Here is a 19,510-nt window from a genome sequence, read left to right on the forward strand (position 1 = left end):
TTATTCCATTTAAAACAGTGTATGTTTGTTTCCCTTTTTCTTCTTGAAATGAGAAAACATTTTTTTTTTTTTTTTAATGTTAGGTTAGCCACCAAACCAAGAAAATGAATTATTCACACAGTTTGTCCCTGAATCTGACCTGGTACACCTTCCATTACTTCTTTCTTCTGCTTCTCTTGACACTTTGATTAAGGAAGTAGCACTGTGCAGCACACAAAGACGTGTCCTAAATGGGTGCTGAATTGGCTGGCATATCAAAAATGAGGGAATCATCAATGGGGGTCAACACTGAGTAAGGGTATTTCTGAGGAAGTTACAGAGGAAGGGACACTGGGACTTCTGCTAGTCACCATTTTCATCAGCTGGCAATCAATATGAAAGCATTATCCAGAAAATGTACAGCTCTCAGAAAGAACGGCAGAATGTTCAGTAATGCTGAGAAGAGAGTCACACAGATTACTAGATTACTTGGTAAGTGGAATCCGTTTAAACAAAATGTGTTTTAATATCACCTCATGTAAGCTTTTATATATGGAAGTATGAAATGGGGGGCTAAGTACAGACTGTGCTGTCCTGGAAAAAGTTGATCTGACAAGGATCTGGGAGGGTGAAGACAGAGCAGCAGCTTAACATGAATTTGTTGTGCTATAAAGTAACAAAAAGCCTAATGCAGTCCATGGATGTAAGTAGGGACATGGTGAACGCTAGAGGGGCTCTGTTATCCTGGTATTCATATTTTTAAAATAATATTGGAAGATTGAAGAGGGTTAGGAGACTACAAACATAGGTAAGGCTAATGTTAACTGAAAGTGTATAAAAACGTAGACTTGTTCTGTGGTGAACTTTTAAGAGGTAAGTGTTAATTGTTAAATTCAAATGGGGTGAACTCCATTTATCTGTCTTTATTTTCAGTTACGTTACAAGGAGAAATAACCTGAGTGAGCAAATTGAAACATTTAGTGTGTTTTACTCATTACAAAAAGATAGAGGGGAGATTTGGTCATCATGTGTGTACACCTTTACAAGTTAGGGAAGCAAGATGAGAAAGTGTTCTCCAATCTCCTAGCAGAAAGCATAATAAGGACCGGTGACTGGAAGTTGAAAATAGAGAAATTCAAGTGGGAAATTAGTCAGAAATATTTAATGACAAGAATGATTAACCTTTGGAAAACTGTGGAAAGTGCTTACTTCTCCATTCCTTGTTATTGCAGAATCGAAGCTGAAAGTCTCTCGGGAGGAGATGCTTTCATTATTACAAGATCCCCTTTAGGCAAGCCTGGGCTCTTGGGGCCCGTAGCCAGGTGAAACGTAACACCCCACAACATATACAGCATCAGGCAATAAAAGTTCATGTTCTCTTCCAGTTTTGTGAACTGATCATCTCCATGCACCTTCATGTATCTGGGAGTTGTGGACCTTTCCTGAACCAGACTTGTTTCAAAGATGCGAGCTCTGGCAGTTTACGCTTTGATAAGACGAAACATTAGGCAGGGAATGGTTCTGAGATCCTTAAACCCATTTTTCCTAAGTGTAGATCTGTCTTTAAGAAAGAAAGATGAGTTCCTTTCTGTTTTTAAAATGATCTTTTTTGCTTAACATGTCTGGACAGTCATGCTACCAGGTGTCTGTGTACGTTACTTTTCACACATACGCCAAAAGGATCTTCTGTATGGTGACTAAGGAGTTCAGGCCCTGCAGAGTACTTCATCCTTAGCGTGGCTGCCAGTGGGGACATTTTTAATTTGATTTGAATACCACAGCTGGTTTTGAGAACACTTCTTATAATGCATACTTCTGAGGAGTCTTTTGGGGTGGATTTAGGCTGTTAAATCCTCTGCACCTTTTTTATCTACTTCAGCACTTTTCACATTTGCAAATGCAGAACTAAATGGCTCATGAAATATCTTGTAACAAATGAAGATGACAATACAAAGTAATGGAATAAGCTATTGCTAATATCAGATATCTCTATGCCTAACAGTCACTGCACATTGTGGGATAAAAATGATCAAAACAGGTGACACTTCTTAACTCAAGGGATAAATTAAGCCACAGGTAGGATGCTAAACAGTGGAAAAAGAAGAGATTTACCTAGATGGAAAAGTTCAGCCACATCAGCAACCCCTGCACTTCGTGTTCCCTTAGGGGTTACAGGCAGCATTCAGAAGGAATAATTATAGCTAGGGGAAAAAGATCAGAAGGTCTATTAGATTAGTGCTTTTGTAGAATTTTTAATTTCTTCAAGCCACATCTGCATTATCTGGAATGACTTAAAGGGAGAATGGCTTAAATTCTGTTATTCTTTATAGTTAGTAGAGAAGTAAAATTTTGCAGATATGCAAAAATCATCTCGTACGCTTCTGTAACACCTTGCTGTTTCCAAGGTGTTTTGTGAACTTTGTTTTGGAAGCATTCTCCTCCCAGCTGATGAACATCCTCTTTTGACAGAGGTTGTGGTGGCCCACTGAAAGTTCCCAACAGCTTGCGAGAAGAAGTGCAATATCCTTTAGCCACCAACAACTTTAGAAAACAAAGTGAAGGGAGTATTTATTTTTTTGCTAACAGAAATTATAAGAGATGGAGGTGGAGTGCAATTATCTAAAGTGATACTGAACAACAATGCTGAGCAAAGGCCTTGACTCCTGCAGGAAGGAACAAAACAACTAGTGCAAGTGGATTTTGAGGCTCACATAAAGTGTGGCTCTGTGAGCAGCACATCGCTTTGTGTTATCACATTCAGGCAATTTTCATTAGTGATTGCACGTACTGGCTGACCTGGGGCAATGGGCATTTTTTTTCTCCAGAGATGTCTTACCCAAATATTGGCCTTGTACAATATGATCTGTAAGAAGACCCTAATCTAAAGTTGGATGGCTCCTAGAGTCAGCTCTGAGCTTTCCGTTGCTGATACAAAGGCAAAATCTGTCAATGTCTGTATAAAATTGGACCAAGAATGTGGGAGGGTTTGGCCCAGCGGGAGAGCTGTGGGAGTACGCTGTGTTATGTTCTGCAGTCAGCCCTAGGTAGATTTTCCATGTTGATTTGTGCAACTATCAAGCCTTATACAGAGCTGTTTGTAGTATTTCTTCTGGTGGCCTGAACCAATCAGAAAAGAATCAGAAAATATTTCAGAATTAGAGATGTCTAGCAGCAAAGATTCCGCTAGCCAGATCTTCAGCACGTATGAATTGGCACTGGTGCACTGACTCTTAGAGCTGAGCTAGTTTATAGGTGCAGAAGATGCATCTGCCTCAATATTTGTACTGGTACCCATCCACAGAAGGGCAGGACAGATCAGAAAAGTGAAGAAGGGACTGCCAGGTCATGCTCTTCTCACTCTGCTGGTAGCAATTTCTCCCTATACCTTTTCACATCTTCTGGTTAAACTTGTTCTCTGGGTACCCAAAATCATAGGGTCCTCTGCTTTCTGGAGCTGCTTTGGTCTCTTCCTAAGCCTCTTCCTCTCAACCATACATTAGGAATGTCTGGTGTCAGTGAGACCTCCCAGATATCGTTCCGTATTTTTCATCAAAGGGAATCTAAAAAAGAGGTGGTTTCTCAGTAGCGAAGGCTGGTTCTCTGTTCAAGTAGTCTGACTGCTTGGGACAGGGAGGCCTGAGGCTTTGGGTTTGTTTTAGCGCTTCATGAGATGCACACCTGGGATGCAAATGTCTTAAAAACGAAAAGGAAACGCTTTTCGTGTTTCGTCTTTCACAGCAAATTGGGGTAATCTGAGATTTAATTTATTCACCAGTTGAAAGAGAAGTGGAAATCAAGCCAGCATCTTTCTTTTGAGCCAAGCTCTTTCTTGTGCACCCCCGTGGAGGCTCACACAAAAGAGCTCTGATCACTCTAACTAGGTGCTTGTTCTAATTATAGAAAGATTTAGCTTTGCTTTCATAATTGCCCACTGCACTTGGGCACATGGCATTGTTATACTACAAAAGCCTCTTTTTTTTTTTTCTTTTTTTTTGTCCCCAGCAGGCCCAGCATCAGCCTGTTTAACGGAGCTTCAAGGAGCAGTATTACTCTGAAGCAACCTCACACAGTTTTTCCAGGAGAGGCCAACAAAGTCAGCTGCTGACCCGCTCCCTTGGCTGGGAACGTTGCCAGTGCCTGTGATCTAGCAGTTAAAGCAGGGGGTTCAAAGGCTGGGCAGCCTGGGTTGAACCAGCGAGCTGTGATCAGGAATCAGGGATAGTGCTGGGCACACAGCCTCTGATTCAGGTTTTTCTATGCAGTAGCATGGTAGCTTTAGATGGGTACTCCGCTCTTAGGCCCAGTTTTAGCCTCAGCCATGGCGGTCGTGAATTTACAAACACCAAAATCTATAGCAGAACTTTCACAGGTTCAAGAAGACAGGAATAGATCTTTTTCCCGTATGTCTAAGCTTGTTTTATCCTCAGTGTGTTGGCAGGGTTATCACCCTGAGCTCTGCCCTTGGTGAGTTGTAGATGCTTTGTATCTTAAGAGAGAATGTTTACCAGTAAACATGCCTCAATAAACTGAGACCATTTGTTTCATAATCTGAGTATTCCTAAATCCCCTTTTTTCCCTGTCTCTGCCTTTTTGTGTGCAACTGTATCCATGCAAATCTGAGTGGAAACACAGTATGGAGATTGTTTCCTGACGCTGTTTCAGTGTTTCCAGAATGCTGTTAGAAACAGTAACTCTCCAAGAATTATTGATTACCTGTTTGGACTCCTTGCGGTTTTGGTTGCTGGCATCCTTTCGAAGTATTTTTGCTTGGATTAATTGTGGTAGCAGTATCCTTCTCAAACCCCATCCGAAATATTTCCAATTTGCCACCAGGGATTCCCAGGCATTACTGAATTGCAGGTTTTCTTAGCAGAAAGACACTGACTGGGAAACAACGTAGTTTCCTTCTTCTTGCAATGGGAGGAAAGTTGTATCAGGGTGATGGAGCACTGGCACAGGTTGCCCAGGGTGGTTGTGGAGTCTCCTTCTCTGGAGATATTCAAACCCCGCCTGGATGCCGTCCTGCACAACGTGCTCCAGGTGATCCTGCTCGGCAGGGGGTGACTAGGTGATCTTCAGAGGTCTTCAGGTCTTCCAACCTTGGGCATTCTGCGATTCAGAAATGCTGAGTTTCACATGGGTGACTACCAAGGTAGGTGTTGGTTTCAGGGAATACGAATGCTTTATCACAAATAATGTGTATTTATGACAATTCAGCAACGTTTTGCATTCTCTGCCCTGTTCCTCCTCTCCCAGGCATGGCAGAAGTGGCCGTGGTTTTGTTCACCTGTCTCTCAGGCCTTTTATCCCCACCTTTATTGCAGGAAGGCTGTGGTGGAGAGGTTTAAAAGACGTTTAGATGTAGAGCTTAGTGACAGGGTTTAGTGGAGGACTTGTTAGTGTTAGGTCAGAGGTTGGACTCGGTGATCTTGGAGGTCTCTTCCAACCTGGATGATTCTGTGATTCTGGTGGTTTTGCATAGCGCCTCAAAAATAACGTTTATTATCAGTTCCATTTCTTCCAGCAAGGACCTAAAAGGGAAAGCTTTTTGTTATCATTATCTCTCGGCTCCGCGACCACTCCCCTTGTCGCCCCCAGCCCTTCCATCCCCTGTGCCCGCAGCCCACGCACGGGGCCGGGCAGGCTCTGTGATGGCGGCCCCGCCCGCGGACTACATTTCCCAGCGTGCCTCGCGGGGCAGGGCCGCACCACGCGCGGGGGCTGCTGCGGGGCTGCGGCGGGGCGGTGAGTGCGGGCACCCCGCGGGGGGGGGGCACAGCGGAGCGGGGGGGTGGTCAATTAGTGCGGCTGTTAATGGGGGGGGGGCGGCCGCTGGGGTGCCCCCGGGTGTCACCGCGGGCTGCCCGCATGCAGGGGGCTCCTTCGAGGTGCGGCTGGTTGCTGGCAGCTCCGCTTCTCTGCCGTGGTTGGAAGGGTTTCGTTTGTTTTACCGTGTTTTTTGTGGCCGCAGCACGTGAGCGTGAGCCTTGCGACGTGGGAGCTCTGCTGGCGGCGAGCTCGGGTGCTGTCCCCGTGCATTTGTCACCCCAAGTGCTCCTCGTGCTTGTTGACGAGCACATATTATATATATATAATATATCTGATATATTAAAAAAAGGCTCTGTTTGGGCCTTTCACCATCCAATGAATGAGATTTTACAAGATCCTGCAAGGAGCAGAAATGCTTTAATTAAAACCCATGGGGGAAAACGTCTTTTGAAGGTGCCGAGGGATGCAAGAGATCCCCCAGGAAGGAGCCCCCAGCTTCCTAGCATGCCGTGAAGCAGGGGAGGAGGATGTTTAATTGGCTGCAGCTGGAGGTCCAGGTGTGTTTTCTCTGCGTTTCCTCATAGTTCAGAGGAGTCCTGCTCAGCCAGCTTCCCCTTCCCACGTGAGAAAGAGCTGGGGTGCTGCAGGCAGCTTTGACTGGCGCTGACAGGTTGTGTTATGGCTTTTCTGTCCTAGAGCTTGTAAGGAAATAAACAGAAATAATGAAGTTTAGGTAAGGTTCATGTACAGGGTGTCTTGTGTTATATTAGCCTGTTTTGCTGATTGTGTACTTGTGAACTGTTTCTGAAAGGCTTGACCTATGTCACTGTATGTTTTTTTGGTTACAAGGCTTCCAAGAGACAAGGCACAAGCCAAACTGACCCCACTACAGGGTCACAGTAAGAAGTAGGAAACTTTCTTGATCAAGTCTAACTGTAGGAGAATGAGTGGACTCCATCTCGAGGGGGTAAAAAGCCCACGCTGTCATGGATGCTCTGGAGAGCTTGCGGAGCAGGTGACCTGTGTTGCTTGATCCGTGGTGTAAACAGAAAGACTGGTTGATCGTGTTTTCTGTCTAATACCTGCCTAAGGGAAAATAAAGAGAAATACAGCTAGCTGGTCAACTTTTTCAGTTTTGAATCCTCTAAAGTGACATAAAGAGTCACTAAATCTATGTCATATGTTTAATGAATTAGATGTTCACTCCAAGGAATGAGTACAAGTGCTCCAAAGTTGTTGGTGTGGTTAACACATTTTTTTCACACCCTCATCTTCCAGGGAAGGGGTGAGCGAGGAGAGGAGTGACGCACCTCGGGCTTACGCCAGGCCTGTGAAACAGCCAGGACTGGGTGGTTGATACCCGCAGGCATCTGTCCTGGCAGAGCAGTCCCTGCCTGGCGCCTGGATGGGATGGTGATGATGAGAAAGTGAGTCTTGTTCAGCCACCCCCATCAGGTCCCCTCCTCTGCCCTGTGGGTGGCTGTCTGCCACTGAGCCCTGGAGCCCATGCAGGGCTTCCAGGGATGCATCGTGTGTTCTCCCCAGTGCTCGGCAGTGCTGAGGAGCTTTTGCAACAAGTCTGACAGAGTTTCTCATCAGTTTTGGGCTCTCTGAGTGTTGAAAGAGCTTTCTTTAAACCCCGCTTCTTAAAAAAGTCTTCTAGTATCCCCTTATAATCTGCCTATACCTTCAAAACACGTGCAGCGAAGGGGCAGCCTGTTCCTGTGATCTGAACTGACTTCTGGTGAGCACATGCTGCCTTCTCTCCGACCACCTGTTGTTTCTCCTTGTAAAACCGTTGGGACCATGAACAAATGTTGACTTGGTGGTTATGCAAGGTCTAGTGCAGTGAGTTACTTCTGGATTTGTGGCCTGTAGACACTGTTGATTTAGAAATAATGATGGAGTCAGAGCAGAATAGCTTGTGTTTGGTTGCTGCATGACCTCTTGGCTGGGAGCAGTGCTAGCAATGCATAATTAGAAAAGGAGTGATTAAAACTTGAACTGTAAGGTCCCTGTAGGGGGCTTCGCTACGTCATTCTCAGATGTTGCTTTTTTGTTTCTTGGCAGGGTTCATCAGTCATGGCACGAAGGGCCTTGAAACTTGCCTCACTGGCAGCAGCCACTTCTGGCATCTATCTGTATGGCAACAAGTTCCTGGATCCCAATGATTTTGGAGTGGTTCGTGTGGGCCGAGCCATTGCCACAGTAAGTGTCATACAAGTAAAGTACAGGAAGATTGCTAGGTGGGTAAGGGAATTGGAGTTCACAAAAACTTGGGATTCCATGCGGTCCCTCTCTCCTTTTCCATTTAGCAGTCGTCTCCAGGAGTCAGAAGGTCAGTAGGGAGCTCCTCAGGTTGTTGACACAGTGAGGAGAAAAGAGGTGAAAGCATAGAAGGAATGAAGCTGTCATTTGCTCATCTTGGAAAGAACCAAATAGAGGTACTGGGCTGCAGAGAACTGTCTCTGTCTCCCTGGATTGGGTGGGGCCTTCAGAAGAAGGGCTCACTTTGGGCCCACATCTCTATCAGCCACCCTTCAAGGTCAGTTATGAGGGTGGGGTCTCCTGCTGCCTTTAAGAGTGATGTAGTTCAAACTGCCTTGTCTTGATTTGTAATTTACATGTGCAGTTTTTTACAATGGAGCATTTTGTTTAAAGGATTGAGGTGGTTGTATTGGTGTGCTATGGCAGCCATTGCCCTGAGACCCTCGTTATAAGAAATTTGGGTAGAGAAGGGCAGGTGCTTTGAAGGTCATTCTCAAAGTAAATGTAAGGTGAGGGTGGGAGATGATACGCTCCTGAGATTGCATTGGCTTCCAGATCCAGAAAATAAATCCTTGTGTCCTTAATAAAGGCGTCCTAATAAACCTTCCTTGCGTCACTGCTATTTCACCCTTGTGTTGATCACAGCCTCAGAAAACCTGAGGATGGAGACTGCCAGCCAGGCTGTTGCCTTCTCCTGGGGGACATTCACTGATGAACCCACGAGCAGCCAGGAACAAGGAGAGCAGAGACTCAGGAGCGGATATCAGTCTACCTGCACCTCACTTGCATTATGCACCTGTCACTGCAGGCCACGATCTCCATCATTTACAGACCCCCAGTGCTAAGCCTCTGTCTGTTCTATGACTTTTGAGCACTTAATTAATGAGTTTTGCAGGCAGTTAGCTCCTGAGGGCAGATGCAATATGAAACAAGCTCTGCTGGTTGGCTCGCATGCCATGCCATTTATATGTGCAGGCTGCGCAATGAACTGTTGTAAAAAAAGAATGATTATTTTGAAAAGAGTGAGGGCAGAAATATGAACTTTAGTCTTTTCTTCTTAAAACAAGTGTTAAATTTTGTGCTCTGTCACTAACTATAAGGCAGCACTGCCTGGTGGCAGGGAGCAGCTCTCTCTCTTTTACTGCACGTGAACCTGGGCACAGAGAGGGAACAGATTATTGCAGCTTGAGACGAGTCTGTTATCCAGGGTGTTTGGGCTGCCCAGTCTGCCCATGAGTTCTGCCTGCTTGATCAGTGTTTCTTGATCTTACTTGAAATCAGTGTTCTTGGTGTCTGTTTTCTGTTTAAGGCAAAAAAGAGTGAGAAATGTGCAGCGGTGAGGCTGTGCGGTTGGTCTGTGTTTTGAGTGATGGCGAGAGAGCATTTTCCCAATGAACAGGAAGTAGGGGAGAGAAGATTTTCATCACAGAATGGCTGAGTACCTCTGGAGGTCACCTGGTCCAGCCCCTGCTCCAGCAGGACTGCCCAGAACAGGTTGTCCAGGCCCATCTCCAGCTGGCTTTTGAGGATCTCCAAGGAGGGAGACCCCACAGCCTCTCTGGGCAGTCTGTGCCAGTGCTCTGTCACCCACACAGTTATAGAAGTCCTTCCTCACGTTTAGACAATGTTCCTGATATTCCTTTGCTTTAGATGCCAGCGAATCTAAAGATGTGCTTGACTTTAATGTCCCCTGCCTTCAGGGAAGTCATAAGTCATGGGCTGAAAAGCACTTTGCTGGCCCTGCTCTTGAATGCCCTCGAGGGTTCTGCACCCATGGCTATAAGCCAGAAGTGCTGCCAGTGCTCTGATGGCAGCATGTGCTTGTATCTCCGTGTCTGTGTATCTTTCAAACAAGAATTTTCTGTCTCTTTTTGAAATTCCTGTTGCTTTAATACATATGATTTCATATGGTCAGGTTGGTCCTGATAGATCTTTTAGTCCTGCTGCACCAGTGATCTCTGCCTTCCCACCTCGGGGTCTGCTCCTAGCTGGAAAGGCAGGGGTCAGCTCTCATCTGAGCACTGGCAGCCCAAGCTGGTCTTATTCCTGGGCCATACACAGGCTGAAGCCAGTAGAGCAATTAGACATCTTCATTTCTAAGAAGCGTTCAGATTCTTGGGATTGCTTGTTCTGTAAATGAAAGCTGAGGTTCTGTAGCAAACTTTGGATACTGGTAGCATCTACATGGACCTAACATGTCTGTCCTTCAATCTAGCCCTGGCCAGGCTTCTTAACTGGATGCTTGACTCTATCATTGGACCATATTCAGACAGAAGCAGGCTGTAATTGAAGGGCTGTAATTCTTAAGGTCTGAGTTCAGCAGCATCAGATGCAAAAATATAAGATAAGTTATGGTGTGGGGGGAAGAAACCAAACACAACAAAACTTGAAAAAAGAACATATGGAGGTCAAGAAACCTGGGTTAGAACTTTAAGACTCCAGACAGTTTTTGCCTGAGTTTGATTAGAAAGATTTGAGTGTGCTTGTATTTTAAGCATGTTGGTTCTGTTGTCCTTTGCAGACTTCCGAAGAAACTTGAAGTTCCCTAGCAGAAAATTTCTTTCCCGAATCTCAGTTCAGGGAACTGGCTTTTGCTTACATATGGATAAATAACTGTTCAGAGAGAACATTTTGCCACAATCTGGTGAGATCTGAGGATAGCTTTAGGAGTGGTGGAGAGTGTGTAAGGAGCTGAGAGTTAATGGAATCAAAGTGGAAGCCCAAGTCGTTGGAACGCTTATCGCTGGATTGGGTACAGGATCTGTTAAAGAAGTAATCCGGCATTTGTAGGGGGAGGGACTGGTTGATCTCACAGGTGTTCTTATGTCTCTGAGATCCAGCCTCACACTGTAACATAAATTATGGCGCTGGTCTTGTATAAGAACCAAGTCAGTAGACTGGACGGCATCACATTTCAGACACTTTGTGTGCTCTGGTAAAGAAACCTGGCGGAGCAGTTGTGCATTTGCCATGTTTCTTTGAGGGGCTCCTGGTTGTTTTGGGTGCGTGGAATGAATGTTCTGTGCTGTAGCTGGAATATATCTCAGGCACTAGCAGGGATTTGGCAATGTCAGGGTTGCCTATCAGGATCATCATAATACTAATTTAGTGTTTAAGATTATGATGTAATTAGCAAATGCTAAATTAATTCCCTCTTCTCTGTAATACAGGCCAATCTGTTAGCTGCTTCTCTTCAAGTTGGAGGTGATAATTACCCTCGTGGGCCAGAGATAAAATAAGAACCAACTCAAGCGTTCATGCCAGGCTGATTTGAACGTCCCTCCACTTCAAAGTTATTCTTTGAGGTTGGAAAGATGCTTGGAAAATTTTCTCTTCCAAATGTGTGTCTGCATAGCGGTGTAGCTCCTGAGTTCGTTGTTAAGGGCAAGAGAGCCTGAAAAGCCAGAAGAAAAAAAATAATGTTGTACTCAGTTTCCAATCTGGAAAACAGGAAATATGAGAAACCTAATCTCCAGATGCAACAAGTGTGTCTATTTTTAACTGATTCCTTGTTGATTTCCTTGTGGAAGCATCTCTGGTCTTGTGACTGTTGCTCTTGTGTCTGTTCCAGTAACTTTGTTTCAAACCAGACTCAATCCTATCTTCTCCCTGGCTCTCCTGATCCCTTGTGTATGCTTTGTGCTCCATCTGTGCCCTTCCTAGGCATGTTTGCAGTGAAAGGGGGGTTATTATCCCATCCTGTTGTTCCATTTGCTGGCTTTCTAACTGTGGAGAGAAACTTTAGGCAGAGGATGGAATTGTGAAATACCCAAGATCCATTTTCAGAAATCATTAGGACTCTTAGGAATCTAATTCCGTTGTCAGTGGCTATATTTAGCTAATAAGCTTTAGGTGGATCCCCATACTGTCCTTTTGTAACTGGGTATCTGACCCTTTTGCCCTCTAGTCCTTCATGAAGTTGAAGATCCCAAGTACTGCTGCTTGTGCCAATCAGTGAGCTTCTCTTCAGCCACCCTGTTCCCTGCTGAGCCATGTAACCAGACTGAATTCCCTGTGTACCAGTGTGGTTAGGCAGGCAGGAGGTGTAAAGATGAAGTGTGGGATAACTGGTAGGGCACAAACAGGACTTCATGATCTGTCTAACCGGCAGCAGACCTTGTTGTGGAAACCCCAGTTGGCTGGCTGAGCATAGGAGCCACAGTTCAAGGTGCCCTACAGAGATTACAAAAATTCTTTGAGCTTCTCATATGGAAGATAGTATAGGAGTGCCAAGTACTGATTTTTTTTTTGGAGGTACATATCAATGAGATCAATGCACTGCTTTCTATAAATGGTCATTGAAATGTAATTTTTTGTTTAAATTCTTATGAGTCTGTTACTCTAAACTCCACTGTAGAGTCTAGTCTTTGGAGCCTAAGCTGCATACATTTCTCCATAACAGAATTTATTGTTTTGATCCAAGATATCTGCAGAGCATGCTCAACTTCTCTGGTTTAATTTGCAGACGGCAGTTATCACCTATGACTACCTCACCTCCCTTCGGAGCATCCCGTATGGATCAGAGGAGTATGACTTCCTTAAATCACAGGTAGGTGATACCACTGAACTGTGTTCCTTGGAAACTCTGCAAGGCAAAGATGTGTTGCTAAAGCTATTGCTGTAAAGCTAACTATCGAGCTGTCAGCTTAATAATTCAATATGCCTTCTAAATTGTTGATAAAAGCAGAGCCAAACTGCAGCATATTGAATAAAATCTGGCAAGACCTACACTGCCTGGTGGAGAAGTTGCTTTGTCAAGAATAGGCATGTGCAACCAGTGCTCACTTATGCCCTTTAGAGATTCAAGTTCTTAGTGTATAAGGTAAGATGCATTCAGACCCTGTTACCAGATCCCTGCTGCCCTGACTGGTAGTGTGGAGGTCAGCTGCTGAGAGGGGTCTGGCGGTGGTTTCTTATCTTGCTTACCCAAGTAGGATAATGGCCATAACGTGAAGGCTGAGAGATTGAAGTAAAAGGAGTGTGTTGGATGGAAAATAATAGGGGTGTGAATCAAGCTCGCAAATTGTTAAAGAAATCAGAAGTAATTGGGCAAACAAAGGTAGATCTCACTATAAGACTGTGTTCTGTTGTGTTTTCTTGTGACTAATTAACATGAATAGAAAAAGCATTTCTAGCGAGAAGTAAGACAAGCACCTCTGCTGTTCCTCTCGGTCCTGTGCTGCACCTTGCGCTCTGTCCTGCAGCCCTACGATACGCTGAGCTGTGAGTGACACTGAGTTTTACTTGAGTGTATGTGGTGTAGCCAGTGTCCCTGCTATTGCAGCTCAGGGCCTCTTTGGGTTGGGAAATATAGGTTGTGCGGAATTAGACAAGTCTGTGTAGTATTTCTGAAGTAAGATCTTCAGCCTTATTTTTCTTCTTAGTACTTGCTGCATTTGGGCAACTGGTGTGGCTGCAATGCATTGGGTAATGCTCTCCAGGGGCTCTCGGACTGGAGGGACTCTAAAGCTGGAAGCAGCGATGGGCCTGGCTTACGGTTGAGCAATGAGCTCCTTTTCACGCATTGTACCAAGCCTGTGTGAGCCATGCTGATTCAGACCTTGTCCAGAGGTAGAAATCAATACTGCTTGACTTTAGTATTCCTCTGGCAGAAAACCAACACCATCAGTGTGGTCTTCGAGTGTTTGGGACAGTTTGTAGAGGATCTTTCCTGGGCTTTTTCTTATCCTCTGCTTCTGTGTAAAGACACTGAACTGTTCTGCTGTAGCTCCTCATCCCAGGTGAGCGGTGCTGATGCCCTGGCATAAATAGGGATAAACACGTTGGGAGTCCAGAGCTCTGCTTTCCATGTCTCTGCCACTTGCTTTTGAAACCTGGTTTGCAGAAGCTTTGTGGCTTTCTTGAGCGACACCCAAGTTATGGAGTTATCAGTGCTGTGGACAGCTTGTTACTTGGCAGCAGCTCGTAGCAGCCCTTGCAAATTCCTGACCTTTCGCCATGTGACTCCGTGGCTTCATTAGCCTCTGTCATGCAGGCTTTGATGGTTTGTCAATTTGTGCCCCAGGCAGCCAGGACAGGCCCTGTTTGCTGGCACCGCACAGTGCTGTGCTCTCCCTGCTTGGCAGACAGGAGCAGCTGAGTCAGCCTCTGCGTGTGGCACGGCCCCTGGCTCTGTGGCATGGCCAGCACTAGCCTCTGGCTGCATCAAGGAGAATGAGCTTGGAGATAGAAAGAAGAAAGTAAGTGCAGGCATAGCATGCTTTGACAAAGCTCTTCGGCTTTTGGAGGCCTGTCCTGCTGTCGGTAGGTATTTTGGAAGGCCACCACTGAGCCTGAAACTAGCAGTAGTCGTGGGTCCCTCAGCAACGTCACTGCAGTGCTTGTGCTAGCAAAGCATCAGCTCGGCAGCAGAGGATTTTTTGGACCTAGAGCACTGCACGCCAAACCCTTTATCTCAGTGCAGCTCCAAGTGGATGGCAACCAAGTTTTTACCATCTTGCAGCTCTTTGAACAGCTTGTGGGAGCTGAGTTTGTTGGCGTTGGACCAGCTCAGAAGCGGGTGACTTTTAAGTTCTGTTGGAGTTGGTACTGAAGGTTAATCACTGGGTGGGACCAAGAGGATGTGAATGACCCTCCCAAGTATGTGTTGTGTGTAAAGGATACTTATTCAGATGTTACTTGTACTTGCCTCTCTCTTGGATAGATGTTTGGTGCTTTCAGACATTCATTGTATTCTTTTGGCGTGCTGTTCCTCCAGTGAAGCCAGCTGCACCTCCTCTTCATATGCTGAGTTTGGACTTTGCTTTTAAATGTGTGTGTGAATTGTTTACTGATTTCCAGCTTCATTTTTGGTGCTATGTTTGGAACAGGGTTTCTGTGAGGCAGGACCTTGGTGTCCCTGGGACTGTGGGGAGTGCCAGCAGGTCTGGGTGCAGCTGCTGTGCCTCTTCCTCTGGTGAGGGGGTCAGCGCAGCTGCATGTGTGTCTGAGACGGGCTTGCATCTGGGAGTGGTAAGGGCTCCCTTCTGTGTAGTTCCTCCTGGTACTCAGCATACTGATGGGTGCTACTCGAGTGCAAATGATAATGCTTAACTGTCTGTGGATTCCCAGCCAGCTTCCAAACCAGGGCTTCTAAATGAACCCACAGGCTCAGATGGGAGATGGGAAGCCTCAGAGGCAGCACCAGTCCCTGAGTCTGCTGGGGTGAAACAGGGACACAGTCATTAGGAAGCAATTAAATGCAAAGCAGATTAAAAAGGAAATGGATTCCCTGGGGGCTTTTAGCCAGGTTCCCACGTAGCTCCAAGGAAAACTCTTCAATCTTACTCTATTTTTCTGTTCCTCACACGCCACTTTGATGCTAATGTCCTCAGCTAGTCAGATCTCAGCACCTTTTATGGTCAGTAGATCAGGGAAGTATTTGCTGCTTTCCACAGGGCAGGAAGCAGTAGCTGGAACGTCACTGTGTGTCCCTGGGGCTGGTTTAATCACTTACGCATCTCTGCTTTTTCCATCAGCCAGGAGACATGAGGAACCACCTTCCTGAAGGCACTCGTAGTTCTTATTAAACAGCAATGAAGAGGGAAGAAGTCTTACCTTTTCCATTGCTGCCACTGCCTTAGCAGGGATAAACCAGTGCTTGCTTCAGCTCACCACTGGTGGCTGGACCATACGTGTAACTTGGTTGTTCTCCTGAGACCTTTCCTGGGCTAGCTGCCCTTGTCCTGCTTGTGATGGTATTGCCAGCGTACTGATGCCAAGGCCAAGCGGTAGCCATGGTTAGCCCCAAGGCTCTGGATGTCTGTAGGTCTAGTGTCAGAAACATCTGGGGAGCTTTGAGCTTTCTTCAGTACTTGTCTCTTCCATGAAGTGGTTCTGACCATCTTTGTACACGTAAACTTGGTCATTTCTTCCTGTTCCTGCCTCTGCTTGTACTGAGGATCAGAGGAGGGCACAGAGCTGTTTCCCAAGTGGGGCATTTCTTACCTATTACTTTCTCAACAGTGTTATTCTGTAGAGGGCTGCATTTCTCTGATATTCTTCTGCCTCCTTGAGTATTTGTCTCCCCAGTCTCAAGTCAGCCTACTCTGTGACATTTCCAGCGTGGCTCTCATCATAGCACCTGCATGTCTTGGTTGACACTTCCTATATTTCTGGCATCAATTTCTGTTGATCCTGCTGTCAGTCAGGAGGTATCTCACAACAAGCTGTTTGTTTAAGGGCTGGCATCAGTGGGCTCCTACGTTGTTGTCATTGTAGTAAGAGGAACGCAGCGGGTCAGTCATCTTGCAGATTTCTGCACTAGTGGCCACAGTTGAAAATCTTGTCATCTTCCTATGTACAACAGAAGGTACTGCTGCAAATGTTGATGTCGGTATTTTTTTTTAAACTGAGAGGAGATAGCAAGGAGAGAAAGGATCTCTGGTCCAGGTGTCTCTGGAGACAGTAAGAATCCATTCTTGAATTAACTTTGCCGGCAACAGAATTGCTTTGTCAGGGAAAAGCCATTTGGGGAGGTTAATTAACTTTCCTCCTTTTGAGAGCAGAATGTGGATGTTCTCATTCAAACTCTTGGTTATTGGGCTATCAGTAGCTGGGCAAATATTTGGAAGGTGTAATCTTGTGCCATCATTATACAGAATAGGATTTCTTGCTCCTTAAGAGTTATTCCTGGCATATGTTGTGTTTATTTCTCAAAGTGAGGTGGGTATTATCAAAAAAGAGATGTTTCACAGTGAAGTTGCCTGACTGAAGGATCCTACTGCCCTGGAAAGAAAGAGAGTGAGCATACATGTGCATTTTCTTTGTTTTTTTTCAAAAGTAGCCTACAATTCCTGGATAGCTCAAACCAGTAAAACAGCCTGTGTCTGCGGCTCTCCCCATGGTTCAGTAATGCTGTATGCCTTAGTAGGAAGGGCTATCTTAAAATAGTTTCGTCGTGATGGAGCTGGACTGTGTCTGCACAGAGAAATGCCTGGGAGGTCTCCATTCCTTCATGCCTGGGAGGTCCCCATTCCTGCATTCCTTCAGCCCGCTCTGAGCAGGGACTGGGGGCTGTTCTGCACCACAGCCAGTGTGTTCAGTGGCGGTTCTCTTCGACTTGAATTTGTGGTGAACTGGGATGAGGAGCAAAAGAGCTTCGTTATGAGACATGGAATAGCCATTAGGTGGCAGTGACTTTCTGTCGCCAAGCTAAATGGGAACCAGTAAGAGGTGAAGAGCTTCACAGCCCATCTACAGTCCCTAAGCTGATCATGTGAGGTTGCCCTATTATGTCCTCCCCAGGATATCTCTTCATCTAAAAGGCATGGTTGGCGCTAATGCAGTCTAAAAAAACTACTAGCAGGGCCAGCTGTTGGCTTGATGACTCTCCATTTGAGCGCTGCTGTCTAGCAAACTTCCTGCCAACACACAAAGCATGAAAGCTTTGCACTGAAAACACATAACAAGCTGTAAAATAAATCTTACAATTATAAGACACTTCCTTTTCCTCCTTCTGCTTTCTAGAGTGCTGTCAGCTGAACGTTATGGCCACAACATCTCTAGGTTTTAATTTAGTAGCATTGCAGGAAGGTCCATTTTTTGGGATGTGTGCCTACAAAGCAGGATGTTCTTCAGTCCTCTGCAGAGATTTATTCAGAGAAATAGGCCATTGTGACATCTCTATAGGAGGAGGAAGGAGAGAGGTGAGGGGAAAATAGGCAGTGCCTCATCTACTGCACTTTTCTTGCTGGCTCTGCACCCTCGTTCCTGAAATGCTTCTCTCCAGGAGCATGTGTGAGGTGTCAGGCACGCCACTGGTCTCCACAGAGGCTTGCCTTAAGGGGTTCTGCATGTTTCTGGCAGCTCCCCAGCAGAAGGAAGCTGTGGGCCTTGGGAGCATTTTGCCTTCTCTCCTGCAGGTGGGGCTATCCCTTTGCATTTGAATCCCTGCATCCCTACAGCTTCTGAAGAGGTACATAATAGCCAGAGGAACATCTGAAGAACATTTCAGCTGGTGCAGTGAGGAACCCATCAGCTCTTGAAGGATGTAGGCTGCAAGGAGCTTGCACCATGAGGAGCACTGTAAAAGGAGCAACTGGAAAGTGAAGAAATAATTTCATTTGATTTACTGTTTGGACTACACCTGAAGTCCTGATGTGAAGTGAACACTTAACAATGCAAAGTCAGAGACTTGGAAAGAGAGGCTCTGAAGAGCTCGTGGTTGAGGCTTATTTATTTGCCTGGATTTTCACCCCAGATGTGACCGTTGCAAATAGATAGACACATAAGATTTCTCAGAAAGCTGAAGAGGGAAGGAAGCAAAAAGAAAGCAGGATTGCATAGGATGCTACTTTAAGGAACTTAAGACTGCTCCCATTGACTTTGGATCAGACCCTATGTAAGGGTGTTTCCTTAATGAGGGACTGTGTAGCCTTGAACACAAGGTTGGTTTATATAACCTCAAAGAATCATAGAACAGCCCAGGTTGGAAGGGACCTCAGAAGAACATGGCCCAGCCCTTCATGGGAATTGACAAGCTGAAACAACCTGGTTGTTGGAGGCTGCCTGTTAAATCAATAGAGATGACCGGTAACCAGTGCTTGACCTATTTTAAAAATAAGAAGGCAGCCGTCTTGAGAATAGAAATAATATCTGAGACTAGGAAAAATAGATATCTGAATGTTCAGCTGGGGATAGAGTACAGCAAAGTCAAAACAGGTAGAAAGACCGATGTTGCTTGCAGAGGATATTTCATATATCAGGCCAGGTTGGGATTTCAGGGAGGAGCTGAAAACTGTAGATTTGCTCTGCTAAACCAGTGACCTTATCACGTTCTCCCCAAAGTGTATCTGATAAAAGAATGTGCTGGAGGGTAGCACACAATTATCTTACCTGTCAAGCCGGTGTCTTCATTTAGTCTGGTAAGTGCGTGCGGAGGGAATTGCTGTGCTGGGTGGTGTCTTGCAAACACTTCCCTGAAGTTCTTGCAATGTTGAAGGCATCTTGGTGGGTTTCAGGCAAACCCTTTCACCTACATGAGGGCTACCCAGGTTGCATGCTTGAGGTCAAGGTATCCCTGACGGCAACTCTCCTGTCTTCCTCCATCTAGTGCCTTGGGGCCAGGCCGGACTCTGTCAGGCTGAGGAAGCCCTGTGGGCCTGGAAAAAGGGAGCCGTTTCTCTGAGTTTGTCGTGAGACAAAACAAAATGTAGAATTCAATGCCAGGCTTGGAAGCTAATGCTTAATTTATTGACTAAGGTGTTCAGGTGCCCTGCCTAGAAACCTGCTGATGTGAACACGTCTGCATTTTAGGAGATCTGGACGGAGGTGTGTCTACACGTGGATGTGTGCCTGTGTGTTCAGCGTGAGAGCATTTCTGTTCAAGCAGCCACTTCCAAGACAGATTCAAAGATGGCTTTGGAGGAGTGAATCCAAGATGGCAATCACATTCCCTGCTACTATAGTGAAGTGTACTTTTGGTCCCAATAGAATTGGTTTCGGGTTTCTCCCCTTCCTCCCTTTTTTTTGTGTGCGTGTGTGTGTGAGAGAG

The 19,510-nt window shown here is 45.7% G+C and overlaps 1 protein-coding gene across 11 annotated transcripts in view; it reads left to right on the forward strand.

Moving 5' to 3' along the window:
• The window catches only part of ADCK1 (aarF domain containing kinase 1), an 89,228-nt gene that overhangs the window by 2,447 nt on the left and 67,271 nt on the right, over positions 1-19,510 (forward strand). For 3 of the 11 annotated variants that reach the window (XM_083838592.1, XM_083838590.1, XM_083838584.1), the window contains 2 exons: positions 7,819-7,956; positions 12,482-12,565. In XM_083838592.1, coding sequence (XP_083694718.1) covers positions 7,831-7,956; positions 12,482-12,565 — 210 coding nt within the window. In that variant the 5' untranslated portion in view covers positions 7,819-7,830. Of the gene's footprint in view, positions 1-5,597; positions 5,725-5,961; positions 6,306-6,362; positions 6,482-7,026; positions 7,176-7,818; positions 7,957-8,063; positions 8,193-12,481; positions 12,566-19,510 lie in introns of those variants that run through there. The other 8 variants (XM_083838585.1, XM_083838587.1, XM_083838586.1 and 5 more) reach the window with 8 other exon arrangements.

This window comes from Anser anser, assembly GCF_964211835.1.
Source record: "Anser anser genome assembly, chromosome: 5".
Classification (NCBI taxonomy): domain Eukaryota; kingdom Metazoa; phylum Chordata; class Aves; order Anseriformes; family Anatidae; genus Anser; species Anser anser.